The sequence below is a fragment of the Olea europaea genome, chromosome 15 (genome assembly GCF_002742605.1).
Source record: "Olea europaea var. sylvestris chromosome 15, O_europaea_v1, whole genome shotgun sequence".
NCBI classification, from domain to species: Eukaryota; Viridiplantae; Streptophyta; class Magnoliopsida; order Lamiales; family Oleaceae; genus Olea; species Olea europaea.
In genome coordinates, this window is record NC_036251.1 from 21,094,629 (window position 1) to 21,112,079 (window position 17,451).

General features: G+C 35.5%; 1 protein-coding gene across 3 annotated transcripts; it reads left to right on the top strand.

The window, feature by feature from the left end:
• The first annotated feature begins 284 nt into the window (after nucleotides 1–284).
• On the top strand, nucleotides 285–16,794 carry LOC111410451. 3 transcript variants are annotated; one of them, XM_023040790.1, is made up of 9 exons: nucleotides 285–690; nucleotides 5,929–6,102; nucleotides 6,179–6,271; nucleotides 6,358–6,426; nucleotides 7,558–7,764; nucleotides 8,429–8,554; nucleotides 15,167–15,829; nucleotides 16,050–16,290; nucleotides 16,589–16,794. In XM_023040790.1, exons 1-7 carry the CDS (start codon nucleotides 427–429, stop codon nucleotides 15,320–15,322), a joined length of 1,089 nt encoding a protein of 362 aa, XP_022896558.1. In that variant the 5' UTR covers nucleotides 285–426; the 3' UTR covers nucleotides 15,323–15,829; nucleotides 16,050–16,290; nucleotides 16,589–16,794. The 3 variants fall into 3 exon arrangements, with proteins under 3 accessions (XP_022896558.1, XP_022896557.1, XP_022896556.1); XM_023040789.1 differs by lacking the exons at nucleotides 15,167–15,829; nucleotides 16,050–16,290; nucleotides 16,589–16,794 and adding exons at nucleotides 8,677–9,339; nucleotides 9,560–9,800; nucleotides 10,099–10,304 and having other exon boundaries at nucleotides 288–690; XM_023040788.1 differs by lacking the exons at nucleotides 285–690; nucleotides 15,167–15,829; nucleotides 16,050–16,290; nucleotides 16,589–16,794 and adding exons at nucleotides 3,855–4,270; nucleotides 8,677–9,339; nucleotides 9,560–9,800; nucleotides 10,099–10,304.
• Nucleotides 16,795–17,451: the final 657 nt, after the last annotated feature.

Sequence of the window (17,451 nt, forward strand, 5' to 3'; positions counted from 1 at the left end):
TATTACTGGGGATGTTTTAACCATGGCTCGTATTAGAAAACATTATTCTCTGGTTAATGCTTGCGAATGTTTTACTTCATTATTTAATGCATTGAAATTAAATTTTATTGAAAATGAATTAGAGAATCCACCGAATATTTCTTTTTGCATATAAAGATTTGACTGCGTCTTGGCATTTACAGACTTTCCCATACGTAAACTAATTACGTAAAATAACTAAACAAGTAATCTTTTCCAAGAATATAAAAAAAAATGTTTTCCTCTTGAAACAAGCAAAATGGTGGAATATCACTAACGTGCGCTTCGGCCCCCTCGCAATAAAGCACAAACTTTTTCGTTCTCCCGCCATCCCTTTTCTCCTCTTTTTATTCACCAACGCTCCAATTCTACTCTCTCTAAAGAACAAAGAGAAATAAAAATTGAAAAATGGAAATTCCAGTTATTGATCTGGCTCCATACTTGGAATCCTCATTGAAATTCTCAGATTCTGATGAAGAAGAGCTCGATCCACAGGTGAAGTGTCTGTGCTCGGAGGTGAGCCGAACCCTAAGGGAGACGGGAGCATTACTAGTCAAAGACCCGCGATGCACGGCACAAGACAACGATCTGTTCATCGATATGATGGAGAAATACTTCGAAATGCCTGAAGATTTTAAACGCCTCCAAGAACGCCCTCATCTCCATTATCAGGTCCGTCTCAAAGTTTCATTTTATAATTTGGACAGCATTTTGCAGTGTAATTGAGGTCTTATAATACAGATTATAACATAATCATTTTTAAAAATTTAAATTGGATCGTACGTTATAGTTCTGACTTCTGAGGCCCAATTCCGTGCTAATTTATGCACGTGATTGGTTTTAGTATTTAATGTTTAAATTTGTGCTCAACTGGTGAGTTGATTTGTGGTCTCCAATATTGTGATGATTGAGGGTATACTAGAGTTTTGCTCCTCCATCGTCGAGTAGAAAATATCTCCCGTATGTTACTTTATATTTTGAATCATATCAATACATTCATAACTAGTTCATGTTTATATGCCTTCACTGTGTGCGTCGATAAATGGAATTGAATTGAGATCTTGGAATTGGGAAATTAAATTCAAATTGGGTAGATTTTCCTTTTCATAAAATACAATGAACCTGGAATTGAAGTTCATTGTTTTGCTTCTTCAAATGGTTAAACAAAGCGAACATTGATGCCAGACTAAACCAACTGTATTGCTATAATTGGATTGGAAAATTCAGACTAAATTAGTACTAATAATGTCCTCACATGAAGCCTATATTATTTTGAGATTTTCATCAGTAGTATATGTTTTTAATCTCTTTCCCTTGCTGATTAAATTGCTATAATTGGGCTAGAGTTTCCCACTATTAAGTGTTATTCGCATCAAGAGCCTTTATGAGACAAGCACGATTCAGAAGGTGCCCGTTGCTGCAAAAAGTAGTATCGTGACATTATTATTAAAGTTACAACTCTTTGAAACTGCAATCTTACAGTATTTCCTAAAGATTTATATAAAGGCCATGATTACAATTTCATATTTTTTAAATCTGTCCTAGGAACATCATCTTCCTTGTCCTTGCACGTTTCTTCTGCCTCATTCAACCTTGTAATTAGACTGAAGTTCCAGTTTTTCAATTTAATGAGCAAAATTTTGAAGCCATGTCATTTAGGTATAATTCTTTTTCTACAACAGGTTTTACAAAATAAAAATGGCTCACATTTTCTTTTCAACGAGTTCAATTGAGCTTGTCTTTCATTAATTGAAAAACATATACAGAGAAAAATGCAATTAGTTAATTGCTGTTCTATATGTAAAAGTGATTGTCTGGTAAGCTTTTCAGTTTGATGCTTGTCTAGTGCTATCTGTGCTTAACACAGACTTGTAGGCAATTTCTTTCCAGGGGATAACTTCCCTGGAAACTAAATTAGAGGCTGATGTCTCTTAAAATCAAATGAACCTAGATACAAATAACGCTGGCAGAATACCTCTTCGATTGTGCAAATTCTGTCAGTAACAGTCCCTTAACTTAGACACTAAAAAGTAATTTTATCCTATTTTTCATGTTTTCCTGATTTATAGGTGTAGCTTTTTCACCATCCATGTTCTAGACTTGAATGCTAAATGCGAATATGGACATATCATTAGTCATACAACTGCTTCTGTATCCTTTCATTTTATTTCACTTACATTTTCACTATGGAGAAGCTAGCATAGTTAATTAATTAGAAGGGATGGACATAGTTAACAGATTAGAAAATTAATAATATTCCATGGAGTAGGGGTTTAATAATCTTCTGGTCGAGGGCACTGGTTCGTGAGATTGCTCAGGACTTCAAGACCGATCTGAGGTTCCAGAGCTCCGCCGTGGCGGCGTTGCAGGAGGCGGCTGAGGCGTACCTTGTTGGTCTGTTTGAAGATACCAATCTGTGCGCTATTCATGCTAAGAGGGTGACTATCATGCCCAAGGACATTCAGCTAGCTAGGAGGATTAGGGGTGAAAGGGCTTAATTCAGGGATCTGTTGGGTGTTAGTGTAAATCTTGTTTTAATTCCTCGTATGCTTTATTAATCTTATGAATTGGAAACTTTATGATGAATTTCTATGAAGATCTGGCGTTCTTAATATTCCGAAACATTGGATTAATTTGGTATTTTATAATGGTGGTAAACAGAAGAGATGATGGAATATAACGAGCATTTAATTTTTAATTTTTATTCTTAAATTTAGATGTTATCTATTTTTTAGTCTCATCACTTTGATGAAATCTCTATTAACTAGCCTTGAAGATGAATTTTCCAAACATTGTCTATATTTGCTTATGTGACCCAATTTTGTAAGCAATCCACTGTTGCGTTAAACATCTCTGATGCAATTTTACTTGATAGGTAAGCTGAAAGACTTGAAGTATAAATGCCACTAATGGTTAATGAATAGAAATCCAAACTAGAAATTGGACTCTAGTATATTTCATTTACAACGCAATAATACTCCTTGTGTTGTTTATCTATATTAAAATAAAAATAAATAAAATTGAAAGGAATAGAGAAAAATTCAATTGTTGAGTCCACAGTCAATAGGTCTAACATAAGTTTTGAATCTAAACTGTGCTTTAGACAATATCGGCTTTTTTTTTTTGGCCCCTAGTACATCAATTTGATAGTCCACATTATGATTTTTTAAAAACAATATCCCGTTTGGCCCCAATTATGTGGCAATTTTAAGTCTCGTTTGGCTCCTATTCTTTTCAAATTTTATTGATTGGAATAGTATTTTTTGAAAAATGTGTGGTTGAAAAAAAATGATAAGTTTTTTTATTTGCTTGTAATATTATTTTATGAAAGATTTTGTGGTTGAAAATAAGAGAGATAAAGAATGTGAATGGAGAGCCAAACAAGGGCTTAATTTTTTGAATATTATTTTTTGGATAATGTGTGGTTAAAAAAATGTAAAAGTTTTCGATTTATATGTAATATTATTTTATGGAAAATTATGTGATTGAAAAAAAGAGTGAAAAATAAACTTTTGGGATAATCGATGCCAAACGGGGCCGTATTTAGCTTATGTGATAATATTTTTAATCTAAACTATCTTATCATTGGGGATGTTTTAAACCTGGCTCGAGCATTATTCTTTGATTAATGTTTGCTTCTTTATTTAATGCATTGAAATTAAATTTTATTGAAAATGAATTAGAGAATCCACACCGAATATTTCTTTTTGCGTCTAAAGATTTGACTGCGTTTTGGCGTTTACAGACTTTCCCATACGTAAACTAATTACGTAAAATAACAAAATAAGTAATCTTTTCCAAGAATATAAAAAAAATGTTTTCCTCTTGAAACAAGCAAAATGGTAGAATATCACTAACGTGCGCTTCAGCCCCCACGCAATAAAGCACAAACTTTTTCGTTCTCCCGCCATCCCTTTTCTCCTCTCTTTATTCACCAACGCTCCAATTCTACTCTCTCTAAAGGACAAAGAGAAATAAAAATTGAAAAATGGAAATTCCAGTTATTGATCTGGCTCCATACTTGGAATCCTCATTGAAATTATCAGATTCTGATGAAGAAGAGCTCGATCCACAGGTGAAGTGTCTGTGCTCGGAGGTGAGCCGAACCCTAAGGGAGACGGGAGTATTACTAGTCAAAGACCCGCGATGCACAGCACAAGACAACGATCTGTTCATCGATATGATGGAGAAATACTTCGAAATGCCTGAAGATTTTAAACGCCTCCAAGAACGCCCTCATCTCCATTATCAGGTCCCTCTCAAAGTTTCATTTTATAATTTGGACAGCATTTTGCAGTGTACTTGAGGTCTTATAATTCAGATTATAACATAATCAGTTTTAAAAATTTAAATTGGATCGTACGTTATAGTTCTGAGGTCCAATTCCGTGCTAATTTATGCACGTGATTGGTTTTAGTATTTAATGTTTAAATTTGTGCTCAACTGGTGAGTTGATTTGTGGTCTCCAATATTGTGATGATTGAGGGTATACTAGAGTTTTGCTCCTCCATCGTCGAGTAGAAAATATCTCCCGTATGTTACTTTATATTTTGAATCATATCAATACATTCATAACTAGTTCATGTTTATATGCCTTCACTGTGTGCGTCGATAAATGGAATTGAATTGAGATCTTGGAATTGGGAAATTAAATTCAAATTGGGTAGATTTTCCTTTTCATAAAATACAATGAACCTGGAATTGAAGTTCATTGTTTTGCTTCTTCAAATGGTTAAACAAAGCGAACATTGATGCCAGACTAAACCAACTGTATTGCTATAATTGGATTGGAAAATTCAGACTAAATTAGTACTAATAATGTCCTCACATGAAGCCTATATTATTTTGAGATTTTCATCAGTAGTATATGTTTTTAATCTCTTTCCCTTGCTGATTAAATTGCTATAATTGGGCTAGAGTTTCCCACTATTAAGTGTTATTCGCATCAAGAGCCTTTATGAGACAAGCACGATTCAGAAGGTGCCCGTTGCTGCAAAAAGTAGTATCGTGACATTATTATTAAAGTTACAACTCTTTGAAACTGCAATCTTACAGTATTTCCTAAAGATTTATATAAAGGCCATGATTACAATTTCATATTTTTTAAATCTGTCCTAGGAACATCATCTTCCTTGTCCTTGCACGTTTCTTCTGCCTCATTCAACCTTGTAATTAGACTGAAGTTCCAGTTTTTCAATTTAATGAGCAAAATTTTGAAGCCATGTCATTTAGGTATAATTCTTTTTCTACAACAGGTTTTACAAAATAAAAATGGCTCACATTTTCTTTTCAACGAGTTCAATTGAGCTTGTCTTTCATTAATTGAAAAACATATACAGAGAAAAATGCAATTAGTTAATTGCTGTTCTATATGTAAAAGTGATTGTCTGGTAAGCTTTTCAGTTTGATGCTTGTCTAGTGCTATCTGTGCTTAACACAGACTTGTAGGCAATTTCTTTCCAGGGGATAACTTCCCTGGAAACTAAATTAGAGGCTGATGTCTCTTAAAATCAAATGAACCTAGATACAAATAACGCTGGCAGAATACCTCTTCGATTGTGCAAATTCTGTCAGTAACAGTCCCTTAACTTAGACACTAAAAAGTAATTTTATCCTATTTTTCATGTTTTCCTGATTTATAGGTGTAGCTTTTTCACCATCCATGTTCTAGACTTGAATGCTAAATGCGAATATGGACATATCATTAGTCATACAACTGCTTCTGTATCCTTTCATTTTATTTCACTTACATTTTCACTATGGAGAAGCTAGCATAGTTAATTAATTAGAAGGGATGGACATAGTTAACAGATTAGAAAATTAATAATATTCCATGGAGTAGGGGTTTAATAATCTTCTGGTCGAGGGCCACTTAATCTAATTGCAGTTTTTTGCTCTCATATTTCACAGGTTGGAGTGACACCTGAAGGAGTTGAAGTACCTCGTAGTCTAGTTGATGAAGAAATTCAAGAGAAGCTAAGAGCAATGCCCCTAGAGTTCCAGTCATCGGCTCTCACTGGACCAGATCCTAAGTGGCGATTCATGTGGAGAGTTGGCCCACGACCATCAAACACCCGTTTTAAGGTTGATCAAATTCCTTTCAGTCTGATTTAGGGACAGTTGGGCTTCTATTTGTTATTGACAAGCATCCATCTTGTAGGAGCTTAATTCGGAGCCTGTAATACCTGAGGGATTTCCTGAGTGGGAAGATACCATGAATTCATGGGGACATAAGATGATATCTGCAATAGAGGTGAATCATCAGCACTGTGTGTTTCTTATTTCCTGCAGCTAGTTACACATATTGTTTAACTTTCGTGTAATACTATTCTTGTTCAGGCTGTTGCTGAAATGGCAGCCATTGGCTTTGGCCTGCAGAAGGCTGCATTCACTTCTCTTATGAAGCAGGTTACTGTTTTGTTTTTTTGGGTTACATCACCCATCCTTGTCTTTCTTCAATTCTGTCCCAGCAAGAAACATTTCTATCTGATTGTTATAAAAATACAAATAAGCCACGATTGTAATCTCTAGTCCTGTTCCCATCCTCTCAGAAAATTGATGCCTAGAGGCTGTCTTATAAGACTGCAATTAAATATGTCTTTTTCTGCATAATGGAGTAACTATAAAAGAATGTGAAATTACAGATGCATTTCTTTCCTGGTTGGAATTATGCGATCCAGTGTCTTTCTTGTCTTTGTACAAGTTTTCCAGTTGGAATCAGAAAATATGTATGATTTGATTCTATATTTTTAATTTTCTTGCTTGACCATTTGTTTCCATACTATACACTAAAAGAATCATATAGCTGAACCAAAGTTTACTGGGAACAAGGCTTAGTTTGTTATTGTATTATGTATAGTAAAAGATCCATGTTAAAGATATGTCATGCATCAAATATGAGTATTGTTTCTTATGAATAGTCAAATAGTTAATGTGGAAGAACTTCAATACGCATGTGAGTTGTGCCTGCTAGTCTCTTTGCTATTTTGTTTCGCTCAGTTCCTCTTCTTTTATCAATTGAGCCTTGGTTTATGTATCTACATAATTTTATTGATAATTTGGAAATGGGGCTTGCAACATGGATGATCATAGTAACAAATGAAGAAAATTTATGTAAAAAATTACGTAAAGGGTTACCCTTCTTCCTTGCTTCACTTTCCCTTTTCTCCAATACATCCTTTGTGCCTTTTAATTCAAAAGAAAACTAGAGCAATGGAATATTTATTCATCCACTTCAGGTGTGAATCGTAGCTGAAAAATTGCCAATCACTAAATCCTCCCAAAGATGTAACCAAGTTCACTTCCCCTTCCCTAATATTTTACTTCTTTGAACTTCTCCAATAGTTCTCTTTACCAAGCCTGAAGCCATGAGATCTGTTGCTTCAGTGGCATAAAACTCCTTTTAGGCATTTTTGCATTTAAGTGTCATTTAAGGTTTTCCAGAATTTCGCTGTTCTATTTTCAATTTTTCATACCAACATTCTTTCTTTATGGCTTGACATACTCTTATACCAAGTATCTTCACTTCTCCAATTCCAGGGACCTCATCTGCTTGCTCCAACAGGGAGTGACCTACGACGTCACGGCCAAGTAGGCACTGTGTTTGCTGGATATCACTATGACCTCAACTTCCTTACAATTCATGGAAGAAGTAGATTCCCAGGTCTAAATATTTGGCTAAGAAATGGACAAAAAATGGAAGTGAAGGTTCCCGTGGGATGTCTCCTCATTCAAACAGGAAAGCAGGTAGGATTCCCCCAGTTCTGACTATTGTTAAAATCAGATGATTTTAATTTCTAACGATTTACTTGTTGGATTAAGCTGGCTGTTTTGTTGTTTATTCTGTTATCAATGAAATTGCCTACATATCAGAAGATAATTTGGTTATGATTATATTATGGGTTCAATTTGGCAGTTTTATTGTTCATTCCCTTATTGGTCATATAATTGGCTATATATGAGAAGATAATTTGGTTAATTATATTTTGCCCTATCATATCCTCAATAATACAACAGAAAATAATTTGGTTTTCTTATCGTGGGTTTATCTGGCTGTTTTGTTGGTCATATATGAGAAGATAATTTTGTTAAATTATTTTAGCCTCCAATCATACCCTCAATTATACAGCGGAAGACTTGCATGTACTAGATGTCAGTTAAAATGTCATTTTTTGGGATCATGTATGTTCAGTGTTCTGTTTCCTTGTGATTAGATTAGTACAGAAACAGAAATAATGTTTTGACAAAAAAATTTTCTCACCTTTTTTCCTCTTTGGTTTCCAATCCAACTGTTGAAAAAGAATTTGTGAATTTTAGTTTTCTTTCGTTTTTGTTGCACTGATGAAGTCTTTATCAGTGGAGATAATCGATGCTCTTTTGAGGCCCTCACTTTGTACTAATATATATGCAGATAGAGTGGTTGACTGGAGGAGACTGCATAGCTGGCATGCACGAGGTTGTTGTGACTAACCGGACGACTGATGCAATCAAACTAGCCTTGGAGCAAAACCGCAGCCTGTGGAGAGTGTCCTCAACGGTGAGTTAGTTAAGCAATTAGGTTGCAATCATTTTGATTCTTCTCATTTATTGCATTGTTGTTTATCATGGTCAACATGACTTTAATTGTTATTATTTGACTTTTCTCTTGATCTTTTGTAGCTTTTTGCACACATAGCATCAGATGCTGTGTTTAAACCTCTAGGCCACTTCGTGGAATCCCCCCTTGCCCGCAAGTATCCTCCCATGCATGCTGGAGACTTTGTCGAACAAGAGCTTTCTGTCATTAATCTCAAAGGCAGTAAAGGCGACCTTTGATAACTTTTAACAACTTGAATGCGGTTCATTTAATGTCAATAACACTTGGAGATTCAAATATTTGGTGGGCAGATAGCAGGAATGCTGGATTTGATCTAGTCATTCAATTTCTTAGTTTCCCTAAATTGTTTATAAGACACTGTATGAATTTGTGCTCAATTAATTTTACTCCAAGACAATTGTTGTGAACAATTTATTATTTTTGTTTCCAATGTTGAAATGCTGATCCTATCTTCTTACCTGATTTGTGCGTAGTTTATTCCATTACAATGCAAAACTGATAAATAACACTGCATTCGCCTAGTCAGCAGGTCAAAATGTATATTTTAGTCTCTAATCTACAGGTGGTGTACATATTGACAGTAAGCTGCAAATTGGAATTTTCTCCAGAAATCATTGACCCTTTTGTATAGGAGGGCCATTTCATGAAATCTGGGTGTCGTAACTGCATGGAAAGGTGCCAAATTCATGTCAACGCTGTAGAGCAGAGTTAGCTAGCTCTTACAGGTAACATGAATCAAGTGTGACAAAGTGTTGGGGTACGAAATATAAAATAGCATAAATTGGATGCAATACAAAGTTTGGTAACCTAGATGACATTTTGCTATAAGTTTCAGTTACTGGTATTGGATTTCCCAAGCCTGAAAACATGAAATTCTACAAAACAAACACCCTGCTTACTTTGCTGTTGCTTGTGTTTGTGTTTGTGATGGGTTGTCATGTGCAGGAAAGCAATGGACAGATGAGTTGTGGCAGCAGTTACTTCTCAATGCTTGTTCAGCTGATACCTTGCAGGGCCTCAGTGATTCCATTGATACACATGCCTCCAACCGAGGCTTGCTGTGCTGCCATTAAAGCTCTAGGTCAGCCTTGTCTCTGTGCACTTTTGAATGGACCGACCATTTCAGGGGTCGACCGGAAAATGGCCGTTCAGCTTCCTGATAAGTGCATGGCCTACTTTGAACCATGTAAATACTCTTTCTCTCAGTTCCATTGTATTGCCTCTATTCATATCTTTTTCTTTTCGTATGTCCTTGCTTGGAGGAAAAATGATCTCTTGTTGGAATTTAGCATTGTTCTATATAATATCTAAAGGCAAGGATTTAGCAGTTAATATCTACCTGTCAATTAACAAATGCTATGAAATGATAATGGCTTACCAACTGTAGATTTAAACTGGCCGTAGACTAGTCAATTCTTTTTCCTTCTTCTTGCTATTGGCATATATATGTAAAATGAGTTATGTTTGTCCTTTTCTTTATGCAGGTCAAATTACGAAGTAAACTGCAAAAAGCATTGGAACAAGTTCATGAATAAGTGTGTGGAGGGCTACTAATGAGCCTTATGTAGTTTTCTTTATCTAGTAATCATGTAACAGATAAATTTGTATTAAAAACCAGAGTCAAATCCCAGAAGCTTCGTGTTAATTAATGTGTGGATTTTTCTAGTGTATGTTGTTCTCTTTTCTTTCTTGGAGATATATGATAGCGAATATTTCCTCAACGTTCAAATTGCCCTAAAGGAAAATTCTATTATTTAGCATCTGTTTGGTCTCTTTTAAAATTCATTAAATTGTTTTTCCTGTTACTTTTCAACCCTCCTTTTTTGACACAAGTGGGGCCCAAATCTGTCACTTTTTTCGTCCATTGACATTAATTTATTTTAGTCAAACGGACCGTTGAGATAGCTGGACAAAATCGTTGTCTAACATCAATGATAGAAGACAAAATTATCCCTCGTTCAATTATCCTTATCCGCATTTTCATTGGTTAGTGGTTGTGAGGGTATTATCGTCATTTAGGGATATAAAGTGAAGTGTACCCTCCATTATTAATGAAAACCTTTCATTTTCATGGTACACATATGTTCTGAACAACGTGACACATGGGGTTCGCTTTTGTTTGAAAAATTGGCAAATAATGCGAATTAATGAGTTTTAATGTAGCCAAACGGGAGCTTAAATTGAAAACAAAATTTGTGATTTTACAAGAGAAAGATGTCTCATTTACCATACAACACTTTGTCACCTACCCACTGCCAAAAACTAGCTCTGTTAATACGCAACAAATACAACGAGTCTTGTCTCTAGTACATAGATTTGTACAAGTAGATGGAAAATATAAATCAACATTCTTAACACTCCGGATGGTGGATAAACATCTTGCTTTCCAAGCTTGACAACAATAAGATACTTGGCAATCCTTTTGTGAGCACGTCTGCAAGTTGTTTACAAGAGGATCCATAGTGAATACGATTTTTCCCCCCAATTCAAGTTTGAAAGGTGTACAACTTTCACATGCTCGGTCCAGTCGCGATGAACTAGATTATGGACTATATATAGAGTAGATTTGTTATCACAATGCAACATCATTGGTTCTTTCACTTCCACCATTAAATCTAGGAGAATGATTTCAACCATAGCCCAGTATTCTGTCTCTGCATTAGAGCGGGCAACCGATTGTTTCTTGCTTCCCATGTAACTAATTTTTTTTTCCCAAGAAGGTACAATAACTAGTACTTGACCTTCAATTGACAATGAATTTTGCCAATCAAAATCTCCATTATTATTCTCTTGAAATAGAAACCCTTGTCTGGTGTGCCTTCTAAGTATCTAACATTCCATAAGCTGATGATAAATGAGAGAAGCATGCACGAATTGACTTATAATACTTACAACATAGGCTATACTTTACTTTGTATGTGACAAATAACTTAACTTTTCAGATACGTCTTCGATGAACTATCTCTTTTCATCCTTCTTTCCATACAACTTGTCATTTGGAGGACTAGTCTTGAGATTTTGAGAGCCCTGTTTGATATTTAAAAAATACATACCAATAAAATTACTTCGTTGCAAAATTACGACATCTATATATTTGTTTATTTTTTACACGTCGTAAATTAGAAAAGTACAAGCAGCCATGTTGTTGATATGCTCACAATCCATTGCATGTTCCTTAAGCCTGGCACTAAGATGTTCCCAGTCACTAATCCTTTATTTATTAATAAACCTTTTTAAATAACTTGCAATAAAAACAAAAAACTCTATCAAGATCATTTGAATACATCGCCATGGCCTATCACGTTTCTCACCATTTGATAAATCACGAGTTTAATAGATTGTAGAGAAACATCTAGATAAATTATCTTTAGGACCCTTTTCTAGTGAAAGATCTCTCGTAGGACCATTTATCACCCATGGATCTTTAGATTATGTCAAGATTATCCCAAGTTATTAGATCATTGATGTCGAAGGGAATAGACTTATTATGAATTAAATCATCTACATCAGGGGCGGATCCACAAGAGTTCATGTGGGGTCAAATGACCCCACAATTTTTTTCTCAGAAAACAGTTGTTTTAACCCATTTGCGACCTACTTTAATACATGTCAAATGAAGTCGAGATATTGTATTTTTAATACTATTTTGAAATGCTCATAACTTAATTTTTTTGCTCCTAAATGGCATGCAAAATGATCGATCATAACAAAAGTTACGATGCATCAAAGTAGGCCATTCTAGATTAGCATTTTGAAAATTTCGATAATATGCTAAATTTTAAAATTTGTCGATGATCGTATACAATCCAAATCCACAAATTGTCACGTCATCTAGAAACTCGTTTCGAGACTACATCGCAGTCATATCAAATGGTCCAAACAGATACTAAAAATAGTTAGATATGCGTCAAACGTACGTGCTAAAATACGCGTTTAACTCGTCTTCTCTTTCAAAAATTTCAATTTATTATGTTAGTTATTTGTTTCTTGCACTTGAAAGTAGAAAAGAATAATGTACACAAACTGTAATTTGAAAGGATTCTCAGATGTAGAACTTACATTGTCATTAGCAAATCAAAAAAGAATGTCAATAATTTACATAACAAGACGAGTGAATCAAGAAATTGTAGACTGACTAAAGGTTTTATGAACAAGTGTTTATCCTCCATATTCTTGAGCCATCCCAAAACTCATCGAAGTACGGAATATCTGTAAGAAGGAAATGAATGAAAACGTTGAAGTACAAATGTTAACCCTTTACTTACCCACTATGACTTAGAAAATCTTCACTTTCATATTTTCTTAGCTTCTCTAAATCCATTAATATCAAATTCAGTTTGCATTTGCATCTCTACGATTTCTTCTTGAACGTCCTAAAAGGACGCTAGACGGCTAGTCAGTGACATGTAAGAGTTACCGTCATCTTCATTATAATCATCGTCATCTTGATCAAATTAATCAAAACACCTCTACTAAATGCATGGTAAGAATAAAGAACCTCTCTGCGATCTTCTACCAGTAGAACCGAGTGCCTCCAAAAAGGAAAGAACCGCATTAAATTGTGATCAATTCCCTCCTCGAAGCCCTCCTCTTGCTGAACTCCATCTCATCATAAAGCTCCTCTTCGCCTGAATTGAACCAATATTGACTTCCTTCAATCATACAATCACCAAAGAACACAGCTCCTGGCACTGATGACCTTATTGTGCTCATGGCATCTTGCGTCTCTCTCTCACGCTCCATCCTTCTCCACTTCTGTTCTAGAACACGATCCAACTCACGTGGCTTAGCGGAAGCATGCTCTAACCTCACATGCTTCCGCAACTCTTTCTATGTTCCAACAAACGAGCAGTTATCTTGCATGCAGCTCCGTTGGCATTGAGATGTTCTCGTGCAGGCTTGACGACAATCCATCCCTTCACCTGGCTACGACAAAGGGGACATGCAAGTTCCTTAACCTCACAATTCTCAACACTCCTGTCAGATAATGGACCCCAGACTTGACTATGGAGTGAATCATGGCCAAGTGGACGGGTTTCCGAAGGAGTTATTTTTGTGTAGGCTTTCTAAAAGATTCAATACTTAAATGTTTCTTTTCTTTTCTTTTTTTAAGAAATAATGAAGTTGGACTCAACTAACCTTTAGAGGGGATGAAAGGTGTAATACTGTTGACACACTAAAAGTGCAGCCCAAATTAAATAGCTCAAAGAGTGAAGCCCAATTGGGGAGTCCAGGATAAAGGTCCAAACATGATTATTGATGAATGCAGTGGAAGCCCACGAACACAGTAACATCATCGCCCAAGCTTGCAAGACGTCCAGAATCTGAGCAAATGGAGTGCCTTATGATCGTCCAGAGCGATGACCCCGTTCTCGTCTAAACTTTCGAGTCGCTCAGGATATTAGCAAATATAAAATATTATGGTTATCCAGAATAGCAGTTATTGAGTAATCTTATCACATTCCACGATTCAACGAGCCCAGTTGAAGGCGGTTGAAAGACAAAGAGTAATGACAGCAGTTAGAGACGGCGGTTCTACGACAAGTTAGCCACCATAAAGAAAGTGGGTAGTTAAAAAGCAATCAAGCAGTTTTCAAGCGGTTTGTCACGAGGAAATCATCAATTCAAACAGGAAAGCAGGTAGGATTCCCCCAGTTCTGACTATTGTTAAAATCAGATGATTTTAATTTCTAACGATTTACTTGTTGGATTAAGCTGGCTGTTTTGTTGTTTATTCTGTTATCAATGAAATTGCCTACATATCAGAAGATAATTTGGTTATGATTATATTATGGGTTCAATTTGGCAGTTTTATTGTTCATTCCCTTATTGGTCATATAATTGGCTATATATGAGAAGATAATTTGGTTAATTATATTTTGCCCTATCATATCCTCAATAATACAACAGAAAATAATTTGGTTTTCTTATCGTGGGTTTATCTGGCTGTTTTGTTGGTCATATATGAGAAGATAATTTTGTTAAATTATTTTAGCCTCCAATCATACCCTCAATTATACAGCGGAAGACTTGCATGTACTAGATGTCAGTTAAAATGTCATTTTTTGGGATCATGTATGTTCAGTGTTCTGTTTCCTTGTGATTAGATTAGTACAGAAACAGAAATAATGTTTTGACAAAAAAATTTTCTCACCTTTTTTCCTCTTTGGTTTCCAATCCAACTGTTGAAAAAGAATTTGTGAATTTTAGTTTTCTTTCGTTTTTGTTGCACTGATGAAGTCTTTATCAGTGGAGATAATCGATGCTCTTTTGAGGCCCTCACTTTGTACTAATATATATGCAGATAGAGTGGTTGACTGGAGGAGACTGCATAGCTGGCATGCACGAGGTTGTTGTGACTAACCGGACGACTGATGCAATCAAACTAGCCTTGGAGCAAAACCGCAGCCTGTGGAGAGTGTCCTCAACGGTGAGTTAGTTAAGCAATTAGGTTGCAATCATTTTGATTCTTCTCATTTATTGCATTGTTGTTTATCATGGTCAACATGACTTTAATTGTTATTATTTGACTTTTCTCTTGATCTTTTGTAGCTTTTTGCACACATAGCATCAGATGCTGTGTTAAAACCTCTAGGCCACTTCGTGGAATCCCCCCTTGCCCGCAAGTATCCTCCCATGCATGCTGGAGACTTTGTCGAACAAGAGCTTTCTGTCATTAATCTCAAAGGCAGTAAAGGCGACCTTTGATAACTTTTAACAACTTGAATGCGGTTCATTTAATGTCAATAACACTTGGAGATTCAAATATTTGGTGGGCAGATAGCAGGAATGCTGGATTTGATCTAGTCATTCAATTTCTTAGTTTCCCTAAATTGTTTATAAGACACTGTATGAATTTGTGCTCAATTAATTTTACTCCAAGACAATTGTTGTGAACAATTTATTATTTTTGTTTCCAATGTTGAAATGCTGATCCTATCTTCTTACCTGATTTGTGCGTAGTTTATTCCATTACAATGCAAAACTGATAAATAACACTGCATTCGCCTAGTCAGCAGGTCAAAATGTATATTTTAGTCTCTAATCTACAGGTGGTGTACATATTGACAGTAAGCTGCAAATTGGAATTTTCTCCAGAAATCATTGACCCTTTTGTATAGGAGGGCCATTTCATGAAATCTGGGTGTCGTAACTGCATGGAAAGGTGCCAAATTCATGTCAACGCTGTAGAGCAGAGTTAGCTAGCTCTTACAGGTAACATGAATCAAGTGTGACAAAGTGTTGGGGTACGAAATATAAAATAGCATAAATTGGATGCAATACAAAGTTTGGTAACCTAGATGACATTTTGCTATAAGTTTCAGTTACTGGTATTGGATTTCCCAAGCCTGAAAACATGAAATTCTACAAAACAAACACCCTGCTTACTTTGCTGTTGCTTGTGTTTGTGTTTGTGATGGGTTGTCATGTGCAGGAAAGCAATGGACAGATGAGTTGTGGCAGCAGTTACTTCTCAATGCTTGTTCAGCTGATACCTTGCAGGGCCTCAGTGATTCCATTGATACACATGCCTCCAACCGAGGCTTGCTGTGCTGCCATTAAAGCTCTAGGTCAGCCTTGTCTCTGTGCACTTTTGAATGGACCGACCATTTCAGGGGTCGACCGGAAAATGGCCGTTCAGCTTCCTGATAAGTGCATGGCCTACTTTGAACCATGTAAATACTCTTTCTCTCAGTTCCATTGTATTGCCTCTATTCATATCTTTTTCTTTTCGTATGTCCTTGCTTGGAGGAAAAATGATCTCTTGTTGGAATTTAGCATTGTTCTATATAATATCTAAAGGCAAGGATTTAGCAGTTAATATCTACCTGTCAATTAACAAATGCTATGAAATGATAATGGCTTACCAACTGTAGATTTAAACTGGCCGTAGACTAGTCAATTCTTTTTCCTTCTTCTTGCTATTGGCATATATATGTAAAATGAGTTATGTTTGTCCTTTTCTTTATGCAGGTCAAATTACGAAGTAAACTGCAAAAAGCATTGGAACAAGTTCATGAATAAGTGTGTGGAGGGCTACTAATGAGCCTTATGTAGTTTTCTTTATCTAGTAATCATGTAACAGATAAATTTGTATTAAAAACCAGAGTCAAATCCCAGAAGCTTCGTGTTAATTAATGTGTGGATTTTTCTAGTGTATGTTGTTCTCTTTTCTTTCTTGGAGATATATGATAGCGAATATTTCCTCAACGTTCAAATTGCCCTAAAGGAAAATTCTATTATTTAGCATCTGTTTGGTCTCTTTTAAAATTCATTAAATTGTTTTTCCTGTTACTTTTCAACCCTCCTTTTTTGACACAAGTGGGGCCCAAATCTGTCACTTTTTTCGTCCATTGACATTAATTTATTTTAGTCAAACGGACCGTTGAGATAGCTGGACAAAATCGTTGTCTAACATCAATGATAGAAGACAAAATTATCCCTCGTTCAATTATCCTTATCCGCATTTTCATTGGTTAGTGGTTGTGAGGGTATTATCGTCATTTAGGGATATAAAGTGAAGTGTACCCTCCATTATTAATGAAAACCTTTCATTTTCATGGTACACATATGTTCTGAACAACGTGACACATGGGGTTCGCTTTTGTTTGAAAAATTGGCAAATAATGCGAATTAATGAGTTTTAATGTAGCCAAACGGGAGCTTAAATTGAAAACAAAATTTGTGATTTTACAAGAGAAAGATGTCTCATTTACCATACAACACTTTGTCACCTACCCACTGCCAAAAACTAGCTCTGTTAATACGCAACAAATACAACGAGTCTTGTCTCTAGTACATAGATTTGTACAAGTAGATGGAAAATATAAATCAAC

Excerpts from the sequence above, each read along its gene's own strand:
- LOC111410451 (XM_023040790.1), top strand. The coding sequence starts at position 427 with ATGGAAATTCCAGTTATTGATCTGGCTCCATACTTGGAATCCTCATTG. Across the intron at positions 6,427-7,557 it reads TCACTTCTCTTATGAAGCAG|GGACCTCATCTGCTTGCTCC; the intron begins GTTACTGTTTTG and ends CTCCAATTCCAG. Across the intron at positions 7,765-8,428 it reads TCATTCAAACAGGAAAGCAG|ATAGAGTGGTTGACTGGAGG; the intron begins GTAGGATTCCCC and ends ATATATATGCAG.